The sequence below is a fragment of the Cryptomeria japonica genome, chromosome 6 (genome assembly GCF_030272615.1).
Source record: "Cryptomeria japonica chromosome 6, Sugi_1.0, whole genome shotgun sequence".
Classification (NCBI taxonomy): Eukaryota; Viridiplantae; Streptophyta; class Pinopsida; order Cupressales; family Cupressaceae; genus Cryptomeria; species Cryptomeria japonica.
This window is the reverse complement of record NC_081410.1, coordinates 613,530,310-613,544,951: the sequence shown is the minus strand read 5'-3', so window position 1 is coordinate 613,544,951 and position 14,642 is coordinate 613,530,310. Positions and strand designations below refer to the sequence as shown.

General features: G+C 35.4%; 1 protein-coding gene across 6 annotated transcripts in view; it reads right to left on the bottom strand.

Moving 5' to 3' along the window:
- Positions 1-2,925: 2,925 nt before the first annotated feature.
- The window catches only part of LOC131037732 (diacylglycerol kinase 1), a 101,571-nt gene continuing 89,854 nt past the window's right edge, over positions 2,926-14,642 (bottom strand). For all 6 annotated transcript variants that reach the window (XM_057969918.2, XM_057969919.2, XM_057969915.2 and 3 more), the window contains 3 exons: positions 4,438-4,525; positions 4,085-4,201; positions 2,926-3,493 (listed from right to left, as the gene is read on the bottom strand). In XM_057969918.2, the coding sequence (XP_057825901.2) occupies positions 3,176-3,493; positions 4,085-4,201; positions 4,438-4,525 (523 nt within the window). In that variant the 3' untranslated portion in view covers positions 2,926-3,175. The remainder of the gene's footprint in view (positions 3,494-4,084; positions 4,202-4,437; positions 4,526-14,642) is intronic.

The window sequence follows — 14,642 nt, the reverse complement described above, 5'->3', positions numbered from 1 at the left end:
TTCTAGATTTATGTGAACAAAGCTAAATAGGCTTGTGTTTATGGAAAGTTACCTTCCAAGACAGGTGTCGAATGTGGATTATAGAGAGAATAATTGCTTTTCCAACTATCTATTTTTGTTGTGCATGGCATTATACTCGGTCGAGTAATCAAATTGAATAAACCATTGAAATAGATGAAATTCTTTTATTTTATGCTCTCTACCATATCCTTGAATGATAATGAATGCTTGTTTCTTAATAGAAGTAGAAAATTGAAAATGCATGTATCATCTAGCCACACCAGATTCCATCTTGCCTTTCGAATTCTTTTGCTAAGCAACTCGTGCAGGGTCGGGTATTCTTGATTGACCAAGAATTTCGGGGAAGCGTAAGCTTCAAGGTTGGGCGGAAAAAGCGTCTGAATCTTGTTCTCCTCTTCATGCTAAAGATTGCATTGGCGATAGCTTGGGTTGCAGATCAACGAACGCATCTCACCCTTTTCTTTGTATTATTATTATTGAACTTACAACAACTTGAAATGTGTAAGTATTGTATGATTGAGATACTACTTTTATCAATTTATTGAATGAAGAATCTTTATCTTTTATAGAAATTTCGTGTTTACTACGATCTGAATAGACTGATTAATTGAAGTTATTAATGAAAAAGTGGAATGTAATAGACTTATTAACTGATTTATGAGTTTATTTAAGAATAAAGAGTATTTCGGCTATATTTGAAGTTAACACGATTTATGTCTTTACATATTGTTACAAATTCAGTTAGTTGGCCCTATTTATGGCCATTTGTGCATTAGTATGTTGAATTTCAAGTAAGAGGATGAGAATACAAAAATTTAATTACAATTTTGGGTCTACTATTGATGGCATGAAGTTCTATCTATGATTGTTTGTTTACTCTATTTTTAAGGAATGTTCTATTAAATGAGACAACTTGTGGTTGCTATTCCAAATTTGGTATGAATAGTTACTCAGACTTTGCTACTATTTGAATTTAATGCTTGCATTTATGTATAAATTGGTGTAGGATTTAATGATAGTTGGTGAGCTTCACCTTAGCATGTTCCTTTTTTCTTCCATGGGTGACATGCCGGAGGATGTTAGTTCTTTCCCTGGCGCAAGAAGGCCATGGGCCTCAATTATTACAATTAATCATTATTTGTGCAATTAAGGGATGATTTTCTATGGTACAGGAAGGCCACGAGCCTTGATTACTACACTTGATTATTATTTATGTTTCAATATGGTTGTAATTGCAATATATAATATCAAGTGGGAGAATGTTAGCATAAAGTGACATTAACCTTGCAATCTTAAGTCATTTTTATGTGTCTCCCATGATCCTTGGAAAGTTGCCTAAGGACATGATGGACAAAAATATTTAATATTTATAACAAATTGTAATTACCAAAAATAGAGGTTGATCCAATCATCAATGGTGCTTGGAAGGTATAATGGTAGAATATTCCTTCTAAGCATCCATATTGAAATGGGGCCAAATGGACTTGCATGTCAATTCATTTAATTATATGTTATTTGCATATCCATAGTGATATGCCAAACAATGCATGTTACATGTTAAAGCCATCAAAAGTAATATAGCACTTAAAGTTTACCAATTTTAATTGGCTATGGATTGCACAACCATGTGAAGACCATGTAATAACTCATCATATTTTATTATGCTTACAAATCGGCCACTAAAAGTGGCATATGGTTTTGGAGATGGTTTTTGCCTCATTTTGAGATACAACAACGGTATTCTTACCCCAACTTTCTTATAATTTGACACCTTCAAATAATAGCATCGTATCATTGCTTGCAGATAATGAAATGCTATCAGATTAAATACAAAAAATAATGACAAAAACAGAGGTATTGTAATCTCATATATTTGAAGATAATCTGAAGTTGACCTCTCTTTTTCGTGAAGCTTTACCTACAAGGGCTTCTCCACATAAATCCTATGTTGTGAGATGTTCTTGTGTTGCTATTTTGTGTCGTCCATTGTTACTATTTTAAGGACATATAATCTTCATTTCTTTTATGTTTAATGTCCATCTAAGTTAATTTTATTAGGCATGTTAAAGTGGTTAATTCAAGCATGACAAATATATCTCTATAACTTAGTCGTATTAAAGCAGCTTAATTTTAGATTTGCATATAACACATTTTCAGTGTGGTCTAAATTTTATATCTCAACTATTCTATACCAATCTAATAAAGTCGCCCTAATGACTAGTGCCACGTAATAATGTTAGCTATTATGTTATTTTTATATTTTAAAATTTTGCAAAGTGTCACGTTTTTAATTTCACAGTTTTAATTGTCAGTTTTAATATAGAGATGAACCCGCTTGTGATAGGTACTCCACTTTTTCAAAAAATCATATTGTGTTATCGTGTTTGTGCTCAATGCTTATTTCTTAATACATGAGTACATTAAGCAACAGGCTTAAAAAATTTATGTATATCCTCTTGTCTCTATTTCTGTTCTTTCTTTTTTTCAGAGAATGCAAAACAGCAATGGGCATGAGTTTTAAAAGTTATTAGCAGGGTTGGAGGCTTGATGGGTATTGCTTATAAGGTTTTACTTATTTTAGAATACTTTTTAAGTGTTTGTTTTTCTACTTTTTAAGCATTTGATACGAGATGCCCTAAAATCCCTTGAATGGCTAGGGAACACCATGGAGTTCCCAAAACGACCAAAAAAGGAGGGACATCAGCAAACCTTGTGAACAAAAGGGGGTGGGGATCAAGTGTCCCCTCTAAGTCTTGAAGCCTCTTAGAGCATCCAAGAATATTAAACATTATTAGATTGTATTGTACACAACCAAAATCTCAATGCTACATTTTCAGCACTCAAAAGTGCCAAAATATCATATACTTACACAAAAATGGTCAGTCTTCTTTTCCAGGATAAATATGACAACTCAACCATGATTACTTGAAAAGAATATGTTATAATGTTACACAATATGCTACAAGCAATGTTAACCCTTGACATCTGTCCATCCTTATCCTCTAAAATTCAAACACCATCAGTCAAATACCATACCAGTTCATGATGAACGTAAATTGCTCCCTACTAAAGAAAATAAGCCTTTCTAAAAGAGTAGATGAAAATATACTGCAGTTACTGATGGAACAAATGAATAATGGCAATTGACAAATGATCAATCTATGTGATCTGCATCTATTTTGAAGGTACTTGCTGCACCAAATTTTCTTCTTAATTCAATTTCATCTTCATCTCCAATTTCTTCCTCTACTTCAGCTTCCTCTTCTGTAGTTGCGATAGAGTCCTTTGCATCATGTATGCTCTTAGCTATACGGTTTTCAGTAACAAGCATTGTAACTTGTCCAAAATGAGATATTTCAACAGTTACAGTGTCATCATTTGTTGGAAGAGGCTGCTTCCAGGGCTCTCCATCCATTCTCATGTATGTGTGTTTTGTAGCCGCCTTGTGAAATTCAAAACGAATCCTATGTGCCTGCATCCAAAAAGCGCACACAAAACATTACATAATCATGCATTGCAGTGTCTGAGATGTAAATGTTCTATCACATGCACCATAAATATCCACTAATATGCACATTTCGTTTAAATACACAAACATAATGAGAATAATGTTATGGGCATATTATAACTCTTTTCCCAAATAAGTGTAATATGATTCTTGTTGGAAAACATGGATAGGATGAAATTCAAACCAAGACCAGCTAATTTGTTTGGTCTACCGCTAAGCTAATTGCCTTGGTATAGCCTTTATGAGTGTGGATTGTTACATCCAATAATCCCTTTAAGCCACAATCCAGCTTATGTTCTAGCTATAGACGTCATTTTGAAGAGCGTGAACAAAGTAGCACTCAAACCCAAAGGTAACCATATAAGCCAATAGGCTGGTCTGCAACAAACCTTCTAGCCCTCTCAATACACAGTTTTCTTTTTAGAGTGTAGATTGTTACCTTCGACAGTTTCATCTAATAAAATTATCTTTTAAAAGTTAAAATATAGACAGTACAAGCAGTATTATAGAATAGTGGTCACTATCTAATTAAAGAAAGTAAAGTCTCTTGTGGACCTGTGCAAGGCGTGTTCCATGACCATTGGGAGTCAGTATAGCGAGTCCATGCCAACCATCTCGGAACCCAACCACTTCTATCAGTCCATCATCTACAAATGGAGGAGTCAATCCTCTCTTCATGTAATTCAAGAATAAGAAATAGTCAAAGTTAGGAATTATATGTATAATCCTTGTGATAGAAACTTCAAGGATGAATTCAATTTCAAAAACTAAAAAAATATTTTAACGAATTAATTGCAAGTGAAAATAAGAGGAAGTATGAAAATCAAATCATTGTCATGAAAAAATCAAAATATAGAAAGCAGAAAAATTATCAGCAAAGCTTTCTAAACCTGCGGATGGGAACTCACCTCTCGAGATTTTTTATCATTTGGCATACCCCAAGGATTTAAGCCACCAGAAAAGCTGGGTAAATTGAGGCAAACAATTGACCTAATGCTGTAATACAAACATAATACATGTTAAAATGACTTAATTAAATGCTTAACATGCCAAATGAATCTCAGATGTGAAATTAAACAATATACCAAGCTAGATATGACTAGCAGAACACCATATAGTGGTATGACCATAGAAGACAACTATTCTTTTAATCCTACCTAAAAGACAAATAATGAAGCCATCAAACAACATAATTGCCAACACATAAGATGATTTAGTACAATTTAGGTGGCTTAATATAGCCCATTTTTGTCTTTAGATGCCTACACAGAGGAATTCTTCCATGAACCGTTGTCACTGCCATCCATAACCCCATCACTGTATTCTAACAGAGTAATGAGATTTATGTTCTCTAAAATACTTTATTTGTACTTCGATAAGACTAAATTATATTTTATAAGGGAAAATTCATACATACTCTGCTCAAAAGGATTGTAGAAGATTTCTTCGAAGGGCCTGACATGAGCTACATATCAATGATCACTGTGCATTAAACTCGTGTTATTGGTTTGCAGATTCTATACAAGGCTTGTTTAGCAAATATAGGCTAACTAAACCTAGATTCGCAGATAGACTGTCTAGTGTGCAAAGAGAAGGATACTAGGCACATCAAGTCTTATTATAAAATCCATTACCAGCTTTAGGTAAACAAACATTTGTAGGGAAAAACGTTGATTATTTTGTCATGTTCCCACCTATCAACCACTTCTCACCTGCCTTCTAGCACCGAAGAAAACATAAATAAATAATAAGAGAACTAAATACTGAAGGCCAACTCCTACACCCTTGCTTACTGACCATAGGGAGCATTAATTAATTTACTAAGAGCAGAAATGATATTAACAACAGCAACGATTATGATTATTAAAAGTAGAAGTTAATAAGAAGTGAACGATTTCATTAATATACAAAGAGAACAGATATTAATAATAAAAGAAAATCAGTATACAACGATAAAGATGATTATTCTAGATACTTTATTAATGGCAAGGAAGACAGCGATTTGTTTTGGAGGCTTGAGTCACGTCTCTCCCAATAATCGTGTCCCTTACCCCATGTTAAATAGTGGGCTCTTTCCTTGCAAAACGGCATCGAAAGATAGGAAAGAGGAAAAGGCTGAGTCAGTGGATGTCAGCAATTTATATCTTGCTGCCAACAGTATGTTGATAATAATTGTATACTGTTAATGTTTCTATCTGAAAGTATTCTGCTGTAACTTATGATATCTAAAATATAATTAATAATAATATTATATTGTAAAATAAGAAAGAACTCTTAAATTAACATTAAAGAGTATATATCTGCTATTCATTCTTGCTACTACTGTCATTATTTAAGAAGAGGGGATTGAGTTGTTTCCAAGAGGGGCAGTCTAAATCCAGCCAATAGGATGATTCCCAAGATAGGGTAAGGATCAGTGTCCCATAAGTTTTGATGTCCCATAAACTTTGAGGGCATAGTCCCAAGATAGGGTAAGGGCTTGGATCCGTAAACTTTGAGGGAGCCTACTGAATTTGGTATATAAGCGCTTGGCAACAGTCACCTGCTTCTTCCTTAAAACTGGAGAGGTAACAAGGATTGAAATTTGCACTAAGAATTATAGATGATAAAATTAATTATTTAATATGATAGAATTAATTGTCTAGTATGGAGGATTGACAATTTATTCATTAATAATTGATAAATCATTTAAAACTATGGAATATCACAGATATGATTTATGTTAAGGAAAGAGCTAAGAATAGAGTTGTCTCCTAATCAATTTAGTTTAAGTCATAAGAATATTGAAATAAATTAATTACTGTTATAACAGACCTAAACTTAGTAGGGGACATTACATATTTTGTTAATTTCTTAGGTCTATTTCCATTCACCTTTTTTTGGAAGGTGAAGTGTATTAAACCTTTTGAAGGCATTGCTGCTCTGAACTGTCTGATCGAGATTGTATCCACAATCTGGTTGTTACAAGGGGAACATCTCAGACAGACTCAATCTCACAATAAACTCCAAAGAAGGTTGGTTCCCTCCATCTTTATGCTACTATCAACTTCAGGGAACAGGGCAGAAATAAAAATAAATGTGCATAAAAAGGGACAGAGACTGTCATGCCCCCAATCCTATCATAATGAATTTAGTCAAATAATTTATAATAATAAAATTCCTTAACACATCAAAGAAATTAGAAATAAATAATTACTCAGAAAATCGTCTTGTTCATAAGACTGTGATTTTCAGTTGACAGTAATTATCTTCACAAATGAGAGGGAGTGATGACTCCTAAATCTGTACCATACATAAGTGTACAGCAATTCAATTCAGCAAAGACTTGTAAACCCAACAAAGATTGTCCAATGCTAGCTGATAGGATAGATTACTGGGATCGCTGGTCAATGCCTTTTGTACTAATAAAATATAAATACTGTGCTAGCAGGCCCCATCATCAGGATAACATAAGGTAGAGGCTGCGATTACATAAGGTTAAGGCAGTGATTATTATCTCTTCTACCAAAATTAGTTAAGCATAACGCAACGGTCAACTCCAAGGGACAAGTCTTCCCACTTCATTGAAACGTCACCTTTGCATAAAGTCACATCCATTATGAAGAGGTAGTGTGGTATACAAGAATACCACCAAGCAATCGAAGGAGGCGAAGATATTAATATACTGGCAGATCATTATTATATGACTGGTGATTATTGTGGTGAGAGCAGATTGGTATGTTGTATCTACTTATGAACTAATGCTTATTTATGTTATGTTACGTCTGCATCCTATCATAATTAATGAGCAAATATATGTACGATATAAGTTATTATATATATTCTAGTATAAATACATAAAAAAGGAGTACTGTCGATAAGATTTGCATTTGGCAATAATAGGAGATCTGATTTATACTTAATTTCATTTATGCACATATATATTCATAATATAGAAGATACTAGCATGTTCATAGCCCAATTACTTAATCATTTCTATTACCCCACTCCCCACCCCCAATAAGGAGAAGGGTGGTGTTGTTAGGGAGAGGCAGAGTAAATCCATCCCAATTCAGGTGAGCCCCAAGGGGGATCTAGACGGATGTTCCTGAAACCGGGACCCAATTATGGAGGTTGTGTCATCGCGCCCTAGACAAGTAAATCCCCATTCAGGGTTGAGGATTAGAAAGGAAGTACGAATTGGGGCTTGAATATAGCCACTATCAATAGTACTATGAATAAATATGATTATCTAGTTTAATAAATTAATTAAAGTCAAGTTGATAATAAATAATGAGTGTTAATCATTGGAATTGGTAGCTTCCCAGTAGGAGACATTACAGAGACTAATCTAAAACATAAGATGAAAAGAGATGATGCACCAAGAAGGAATGTTCTATAGCCTTTATAAATGAAGATTAGCACAAAAAATCTACTATTCTAAATCTAACATCAATAAGCATGATAATCATCTGCAAGTGATAAGAAGTCCAATGCTGCTAATAGATTGAACTATCCACATAACTCAGGCCAGAGGTACAAGGTGATATAACTAGAAGACCTTACTCAATGCTCCAAAGAAATAACCAGTTGCATATGGCTTCAAAGACTCAACGACAATCAACTTGCAAAAAAGTAAATGTAAGGCTGAATATTTCACCAAGAAATCTCTTTAACAGAAATGGAAAACATTTCAAGGCCAAAGACCTGGTCAAAAGCTTCAAAAGCAAAAAAACCTTTAAGCTAACTACTCTATTATTAGCAAACTTATGCTCAAGGTAGTGAAAAATAAAATGTTCCACATCAATTGATATGTATCGTTCACAACACATCATTAAAGTAGATACTTTAAAATGGCATAATCCTATATCATCCTCACAAATCCAAGTTTTACATCCCCAATGTTCACCACTTCTACAATGGATGATTGTGGAAGAAAACGAATAAATAAATAAATAGAAAGGTCAATTAAGAGAATAGGATAAATAGGACAACAATCATTCAAGGTCTCTTTGATTGATCCCCTTCTTGGAACCCGATGCCTCTTCACTCATGATTATTCAATGCTTATTGTCATTATGATGTTCACTGGCTTTGATTAATGATAATTGCCTCTTTCTTATTCTAGTTTGTTTCTAGTGTAGGAGCACCCAGAGGCCTATCATGCCTCCAAAGGTCAAAATTTGAAGTTTTGTCTTGTTTTGTAAGATTTAATATGAATAAGGTCATTTTGGACCATTAGAGATCATATGGGATCATTTTGTGAAGTTTTAGGCCAATAGGGTAAAAGATGTAAAAGTTGTTCAAATATTGTCAAAGTTGTAATGACAACTTTTCAAAGTTGTAATGACAACTTTTCAAAGTTGTAAAGCAACTTTTTAATATGTTGTTAAAGGGTAGTTGTAGGTTGGTTGGGGGGTGAGAAACTAATTGTTATGTCATAAATATGTCTTGTAATATTGTTGCAATATTGCTGCTATTTCTTTTGGTACGGATTGTACAGTGAATTTAATGACTTGAAACCTATTGGACTTGAAAACCATGTGAATCTACTTTCCATTGCACTTGGTCTCATTAAATTTCATCCAGCATTTTGAAAGATATTGCATTTTTTGAATAGACAGGTTGAAAGATTGTATTTTTCTGTGTGTTAACTGTCTGCAAAAATGAATGGTACGGATTTGTACGGATTTGTACGGACTTACATTGGTCTGAAACCAATGGGAAAAAATAAATACACGAGTCTACTTTCATATTCTTTTGGTTTGATCAAATTTCATTAAGGTTTGCATGAGTTATGCCATTTTTGGTGAAAGCAGATCTAGGATGAAACTAGGGTTTCCAGCAACACAAAAAAAATCCATAACTTCCTTTCCACCGTTGGATCTTGATAAAAATTGGAGGAAAAGTCTATATATATGTTATCTTCAATCTCACCGAAGCGATTGGCTTAATAGTTAATTATTTGTTTTGTGAAAAATATTAATGACTGTTCTCACGTTGCAGAGTTGCAATCCTAAAAGGAACCTAAGAAAGGGAGAGTTTGATGTTGTGATGTTTTGCTTTGGTTTGACCAGTGGAAGAAATGATTGTATAGACTCTAAATATGTTGTGTAAGGCTTGAATAGGCCTGCCTTTGTATGGAAGTGAAACAAATTGAGAATCTATTGCTGTTATGTCAATGTAAAGACAATTTTTAGTCCTTGGCAAGAGAATTTGAAGTGTTGAAGTTTGGATTGGGTTGTTAGTTGAAAATCTCGGACTCGGCAAACCAAAATTTTGGACTCGGACTCGGACTCGTGAAAGACTCACGAAAGACTCGGCAAAAAAAAAAACCGTAGTTTTACAAAAAAAACATAAAGAAATTAATGCATTTAGAGAACATAAGTGCCATAATTGAAACATTACACATGTCATATGATCTACAAACAAGCAATATTTGAAATTTCATCATTCATGGCAACATATTCAAGTTTTGCAGCATATTCAAGTTTCAACTTTCAACTCTAAAACGTATAATGGCAGCATAAGTGTATAAATGTTCACAAAATTACATATAATGATATGTCCAACTCCAACTCCAAATGTGAAAAACAACAATGTGAATGAACAAACCAAAGAGAAGACTACATCTTCCTCTTTGTATTTTTCCTAATATAGCTCAATTTTCCAGGCCTTGAGCTAGAAGTAGTAGCAGTGGGTGTTGTGGTATCTAAATAGTGAGATGATTCTTCTTCAAAGTCAAAGTCCTCATCATCATCCTCATCTTCTTCCTCATCTTCATCCTCCATTTCATCCAATCTTGCTCCTTCTGCATCTTGTGCTGCTCCTCTCTCTATTTCTGCAATTTCTTCTTCGGTAAGGAGGACATCATCACCATCATTTTGTTCATTCATGGTCCAATCACCATATGGATCAATTTCATCCAAGTCAATGGCCTCATGTGAAACACCCTCCACCTGTCTAACTCGAAGGTGAAGGTTGTACCGAACAAATACTAGATCATTGAGCCGCTTTTGTGACAATCTATTTCTCTTCTTTGTGTGAATGCTCTCAAAGACACTCCAATTTCGTTCACACCCAGAAGCACTGCATGGCTGAGACAAAACACGGATAGCTATCTTTTGAAGATTAGGCATGCCGGCACCATAATTCTCCCACCATAAATCTACAAAAAACATTTAGAAATATTAGAATTGAGAAAAAAATGTAACAATCAAGTTTGTAGGTTTTTTCTTGCACAATTGAACTAAGTTACTAAATTTTTTACCTGGTTGTTGTTTTCCTCTCCTATCAATTGCTAGTTGTGATGAGAAGAGTCTCCCCTCTGCACTTTTGTAGATCTTGAACAATGAACATTTCCAGATTCAGAAATAGATACTAGATAGTCAAAGTGTCAAACTCAAATTCAATAATGAACATTTTCGAATTCATAAATAAAGATAGAGCAATTGCAAATGTCAAATCTCACCTCCAACTCATCAAGAACCTTGTCTCTCAACTCAAGATCAGGTGTCATCTTATCAATGCATGTAATAACACCTGCCATGACCTCCTCATCAGCCCTAAATGAATCAGAGAAGTAGAATTTCGGGTTCTAAAAGTAGGCGAAGGCATGTATCGGTTGGTGGAGTTGGTTTGTCCACCTACGATCAATGATGCGCCAAAGGATTTCACATTTTCTTGTATTTCCACGATAGTAATGTGAAATGGCCTCTTTGGCCCTATCCATGGCCTCATAAATGAAACCCATTGGCATGCCCTCTCCATCCACCATATGAAGAACCCTTACCAAAGGTTCTGTCACCTAAAAAAATGAAAACAAATTTTAAATTAATACAAAATCAACCCCTAAAAAATAAAATCAGCAAATAGACAAGATTGTATAAACTTTACTTTTGTGTTTGTTACTTACCGCAGTCAACTCCTCTCCACTTTTATTGAACCCTTCATCAAAAACAATGCTCACAATCTTCTCTGCTTCAGGTCTTTTGGAGTATGCAGACCCCAACCAAGCATCTGACACAAACATCTGCTTAAGATGAGGAATGGCACTAAGAATGCTCTGCAAAGTGATGAAGTGGCTAGCAAATCGTGTCACTCTAGGTCGCACAAGGTCCTTGCCATTTGTGTGTTTTCTCATCAAAGCAAGCACCCAAGTATGGTTGTAGATGAATTTGGTGACACTTTTTGCATCTTCAACCACCTTCTTCACCCATCCAATCTTCCCAATGTCCTCTAGCACCAAGTCCAAGCAATGTGCAGCACAAGGACTCCATGTAATCGAAGGATGCCTCTCCATAAGCATTCTACCTGCAGATACATATGCAGCTGCATTGTCCGTGATAATTTGGACAACATTCTCAACTCCAACTTCCCGAACCACACCATCCAACAGATTACACAAAGTCTCTGCATTTTTTATTTCATTTGAGGCATCAACAGACTTTATGAATACCATTGCACCATTTGAAACCACCAAGAAGTTGAGAAGAGTCCTATTCCGTCCATCTGTCCATCCATCAGATAAAATGCTGCATCCTTTTCTCTTCCCATACCCTTTCTGATCATCAACCACACCTTGTGTATTTTGCATAGCTTTCTCTAGCAATGGCCCACTGAAGTCATGACCTGTTGGGGCCTTAAACCCCTTACCCGCAACTGTACATGCATTAACAAAACTTTCCCAATACACATTGTTTGCTGCATTGAAAGATAGATTATTGTAAAACCAAAAGTTTGAAGCTGCTATCCGCGCTTGTTCATGCTTCTCTCTATTCCATCTTGTACCTTCAAGTGAAGGTTGTGCACCTGGAACATTGCGTGGTACAAAAAAATTAGGGTCTGATCTAACAGGAGTGCCACTAGCCTCACCTTCATTGTCACCAAAAGATGAAAGTGACTGACGACCCCGACTGTGACCAATGGGACCCGAAGTGGACAATGTGGGATTCATTGCAGCTGCCATGGCTTCTCTTGTTTTTTGCCTTTCTTCCTTATGCATATCATTCTCAGCAAGAATGGCCTTCATCTCTCTAATAATTTCAGGAGTTGATTTGGGGCATGCCTCCACACCATATCCAGGTATTTGTGCAAGGTGGTATTTTAATCTATTGATTCCACCAGTCATCCATTTTGTGCATTCAGTGCAAGTGACCTCCCCCTTTTTGCTTCCTGCAATCCCATATTTCCAAGCTTTATCTCTTTGTCTTCCTGACCTTGGGGTTGCCCTTGGAGTTGAACTTGCCATTGCTGATTTAACATGAAAAAAAGAAAATCAGCAGGGTTTTATGGAAAATCAACAAAAAAAATGACAATGAATCATTTGGGAAAAATAGCATTCAAAAACAAGAAAAAAAAAAGAGGAAATAACTTAGGAAAGAAAATAGAAAAAAATTTGGCAACATATCCCCTTGTTTTTCAAGATTTTTTTCAGTTTCAAAACAATGAAATGATTCAAATGAAAAAAAAAGAAAGAGAAAAAATCCTTACCTAGATCTCTCTTGCTGTTTTTTTCTTCTTCCCTCTACTCCTTCAAACCCTACAAACCTGCTAAAACCAAACAAAACTGAAAATGAAGTGAAAAATGAAAAAAAAAAGCATTTTTAACCCTTCACGGGCATCTTTTTCTGGGCCCACGAGTCCCTGCGAAAGACTCGCGAGTCCGAGCAAAAGACTCGCACCCACACGAGTCTTTCCGAAAGACTCGCGAGTCTTTCGTAGGGACTCGCCTGGACTCGCCTCGCGAGTCGACTCGCGGCGCCAAAGGACTCGCGAGTCCGTGGCGAGTCCGAGGCGAGTCGCCGAGTTTTAAAACTATGGGTTGTTTAATTAAAGGAGGTGTCTTGGTAGGTTGCCAAACGCAAGGAAAGAGGTTTGATCAGTCAATATTGAATGGGAAGGTTGGGCAATGATGAGAAGAATATATGCCTAATAGACCTAGTGGCAAGGTGTCTAGGAATGAGCACCTAGGATGCATATAGTTGCATTGAAGAGTCCATTTTGAGTCTTTGTGCATTTATAAGGTTTGAAGTTTTACCTCTGCATCAGTTTCTCCCTTAATCGCAGCATCATGAAATTGTTGACTAGTCAATGTTTACTAGAATATTAGTGTTTATTGTTTGCTGCTTGGTAAATCACTGATCAGGTGACCCTCCTTTTATCCGTTTCTGGTAAATGCCATCAAAAGATGACCCCTGAAGTGCCTAAACTGCATGTAGTTCAGCCATATTATTAGTTTGGGCTGCAAGAAATTTGCTAAGTACCATCAAAACATGACCCCTGAAGTCCCTAAACACCCCTCCAATCCCTAAATCCCCAAAGGTTTTTTCAGAAGCTCCATCAAAGTTGATTTTAATCCAACCAAGTGGAGGAGGGATCCATAATATTTTAGTTAAAACTTTTAAAGAAACAACATGGGCCACTGTCTAGATATCTAGAGAGTAGAATCCATCTTCTCATTAATGCAAGTGGATCCAGCTGAAGACTTTTGTATGAACTAGGATTCTGTGGAACAATTCATTTTAAAGGGTCACGTCATTTTATTTTACATTTGAGTTCCTTCAAATGGTGCTAAAAACCATTTAACGTCCCATTTCTGAATTAAATTAGCCTATTTTTATTACCTATAGGCTGAAAAGCATCATAAATAGCATTCTCATTTTTTGTTATAACCATCTCTGAATTCTGGTTTCAATGGTCTCCACTTTTTAGCCTAGTGTGAACTATTCAGATCAATTTCAAAAGTTCGAGGAGCAAGGGCCCAACTGATGAGAGATACAGAATAGTTTCATCACTTCGAGTTTGAATGTAGTTAGAACAGATGGAAAAATCAATCCGTATAAGTGCTCGAGTTTTTGCAATCCTGAAGAGAAACATATCTGTTTCCAATTGATTGCTGTAGCTTCACTTTTCTGGTTCAGAACAGTATATGCTTTACTCAATATCAATATCCATCCCTGACCATAACTGAGAATAACCTGGATTATCATAACTGACCATAATATCCATTCCAAATTTGGTTTATCATATATGCACTGAAGATTAGTTGGAATGACAATCACTTCACATAACATTTGCACACAAAAATGATCGTTCTCAAACAGCATTACCTACTTTTCAAACCAATGAACAA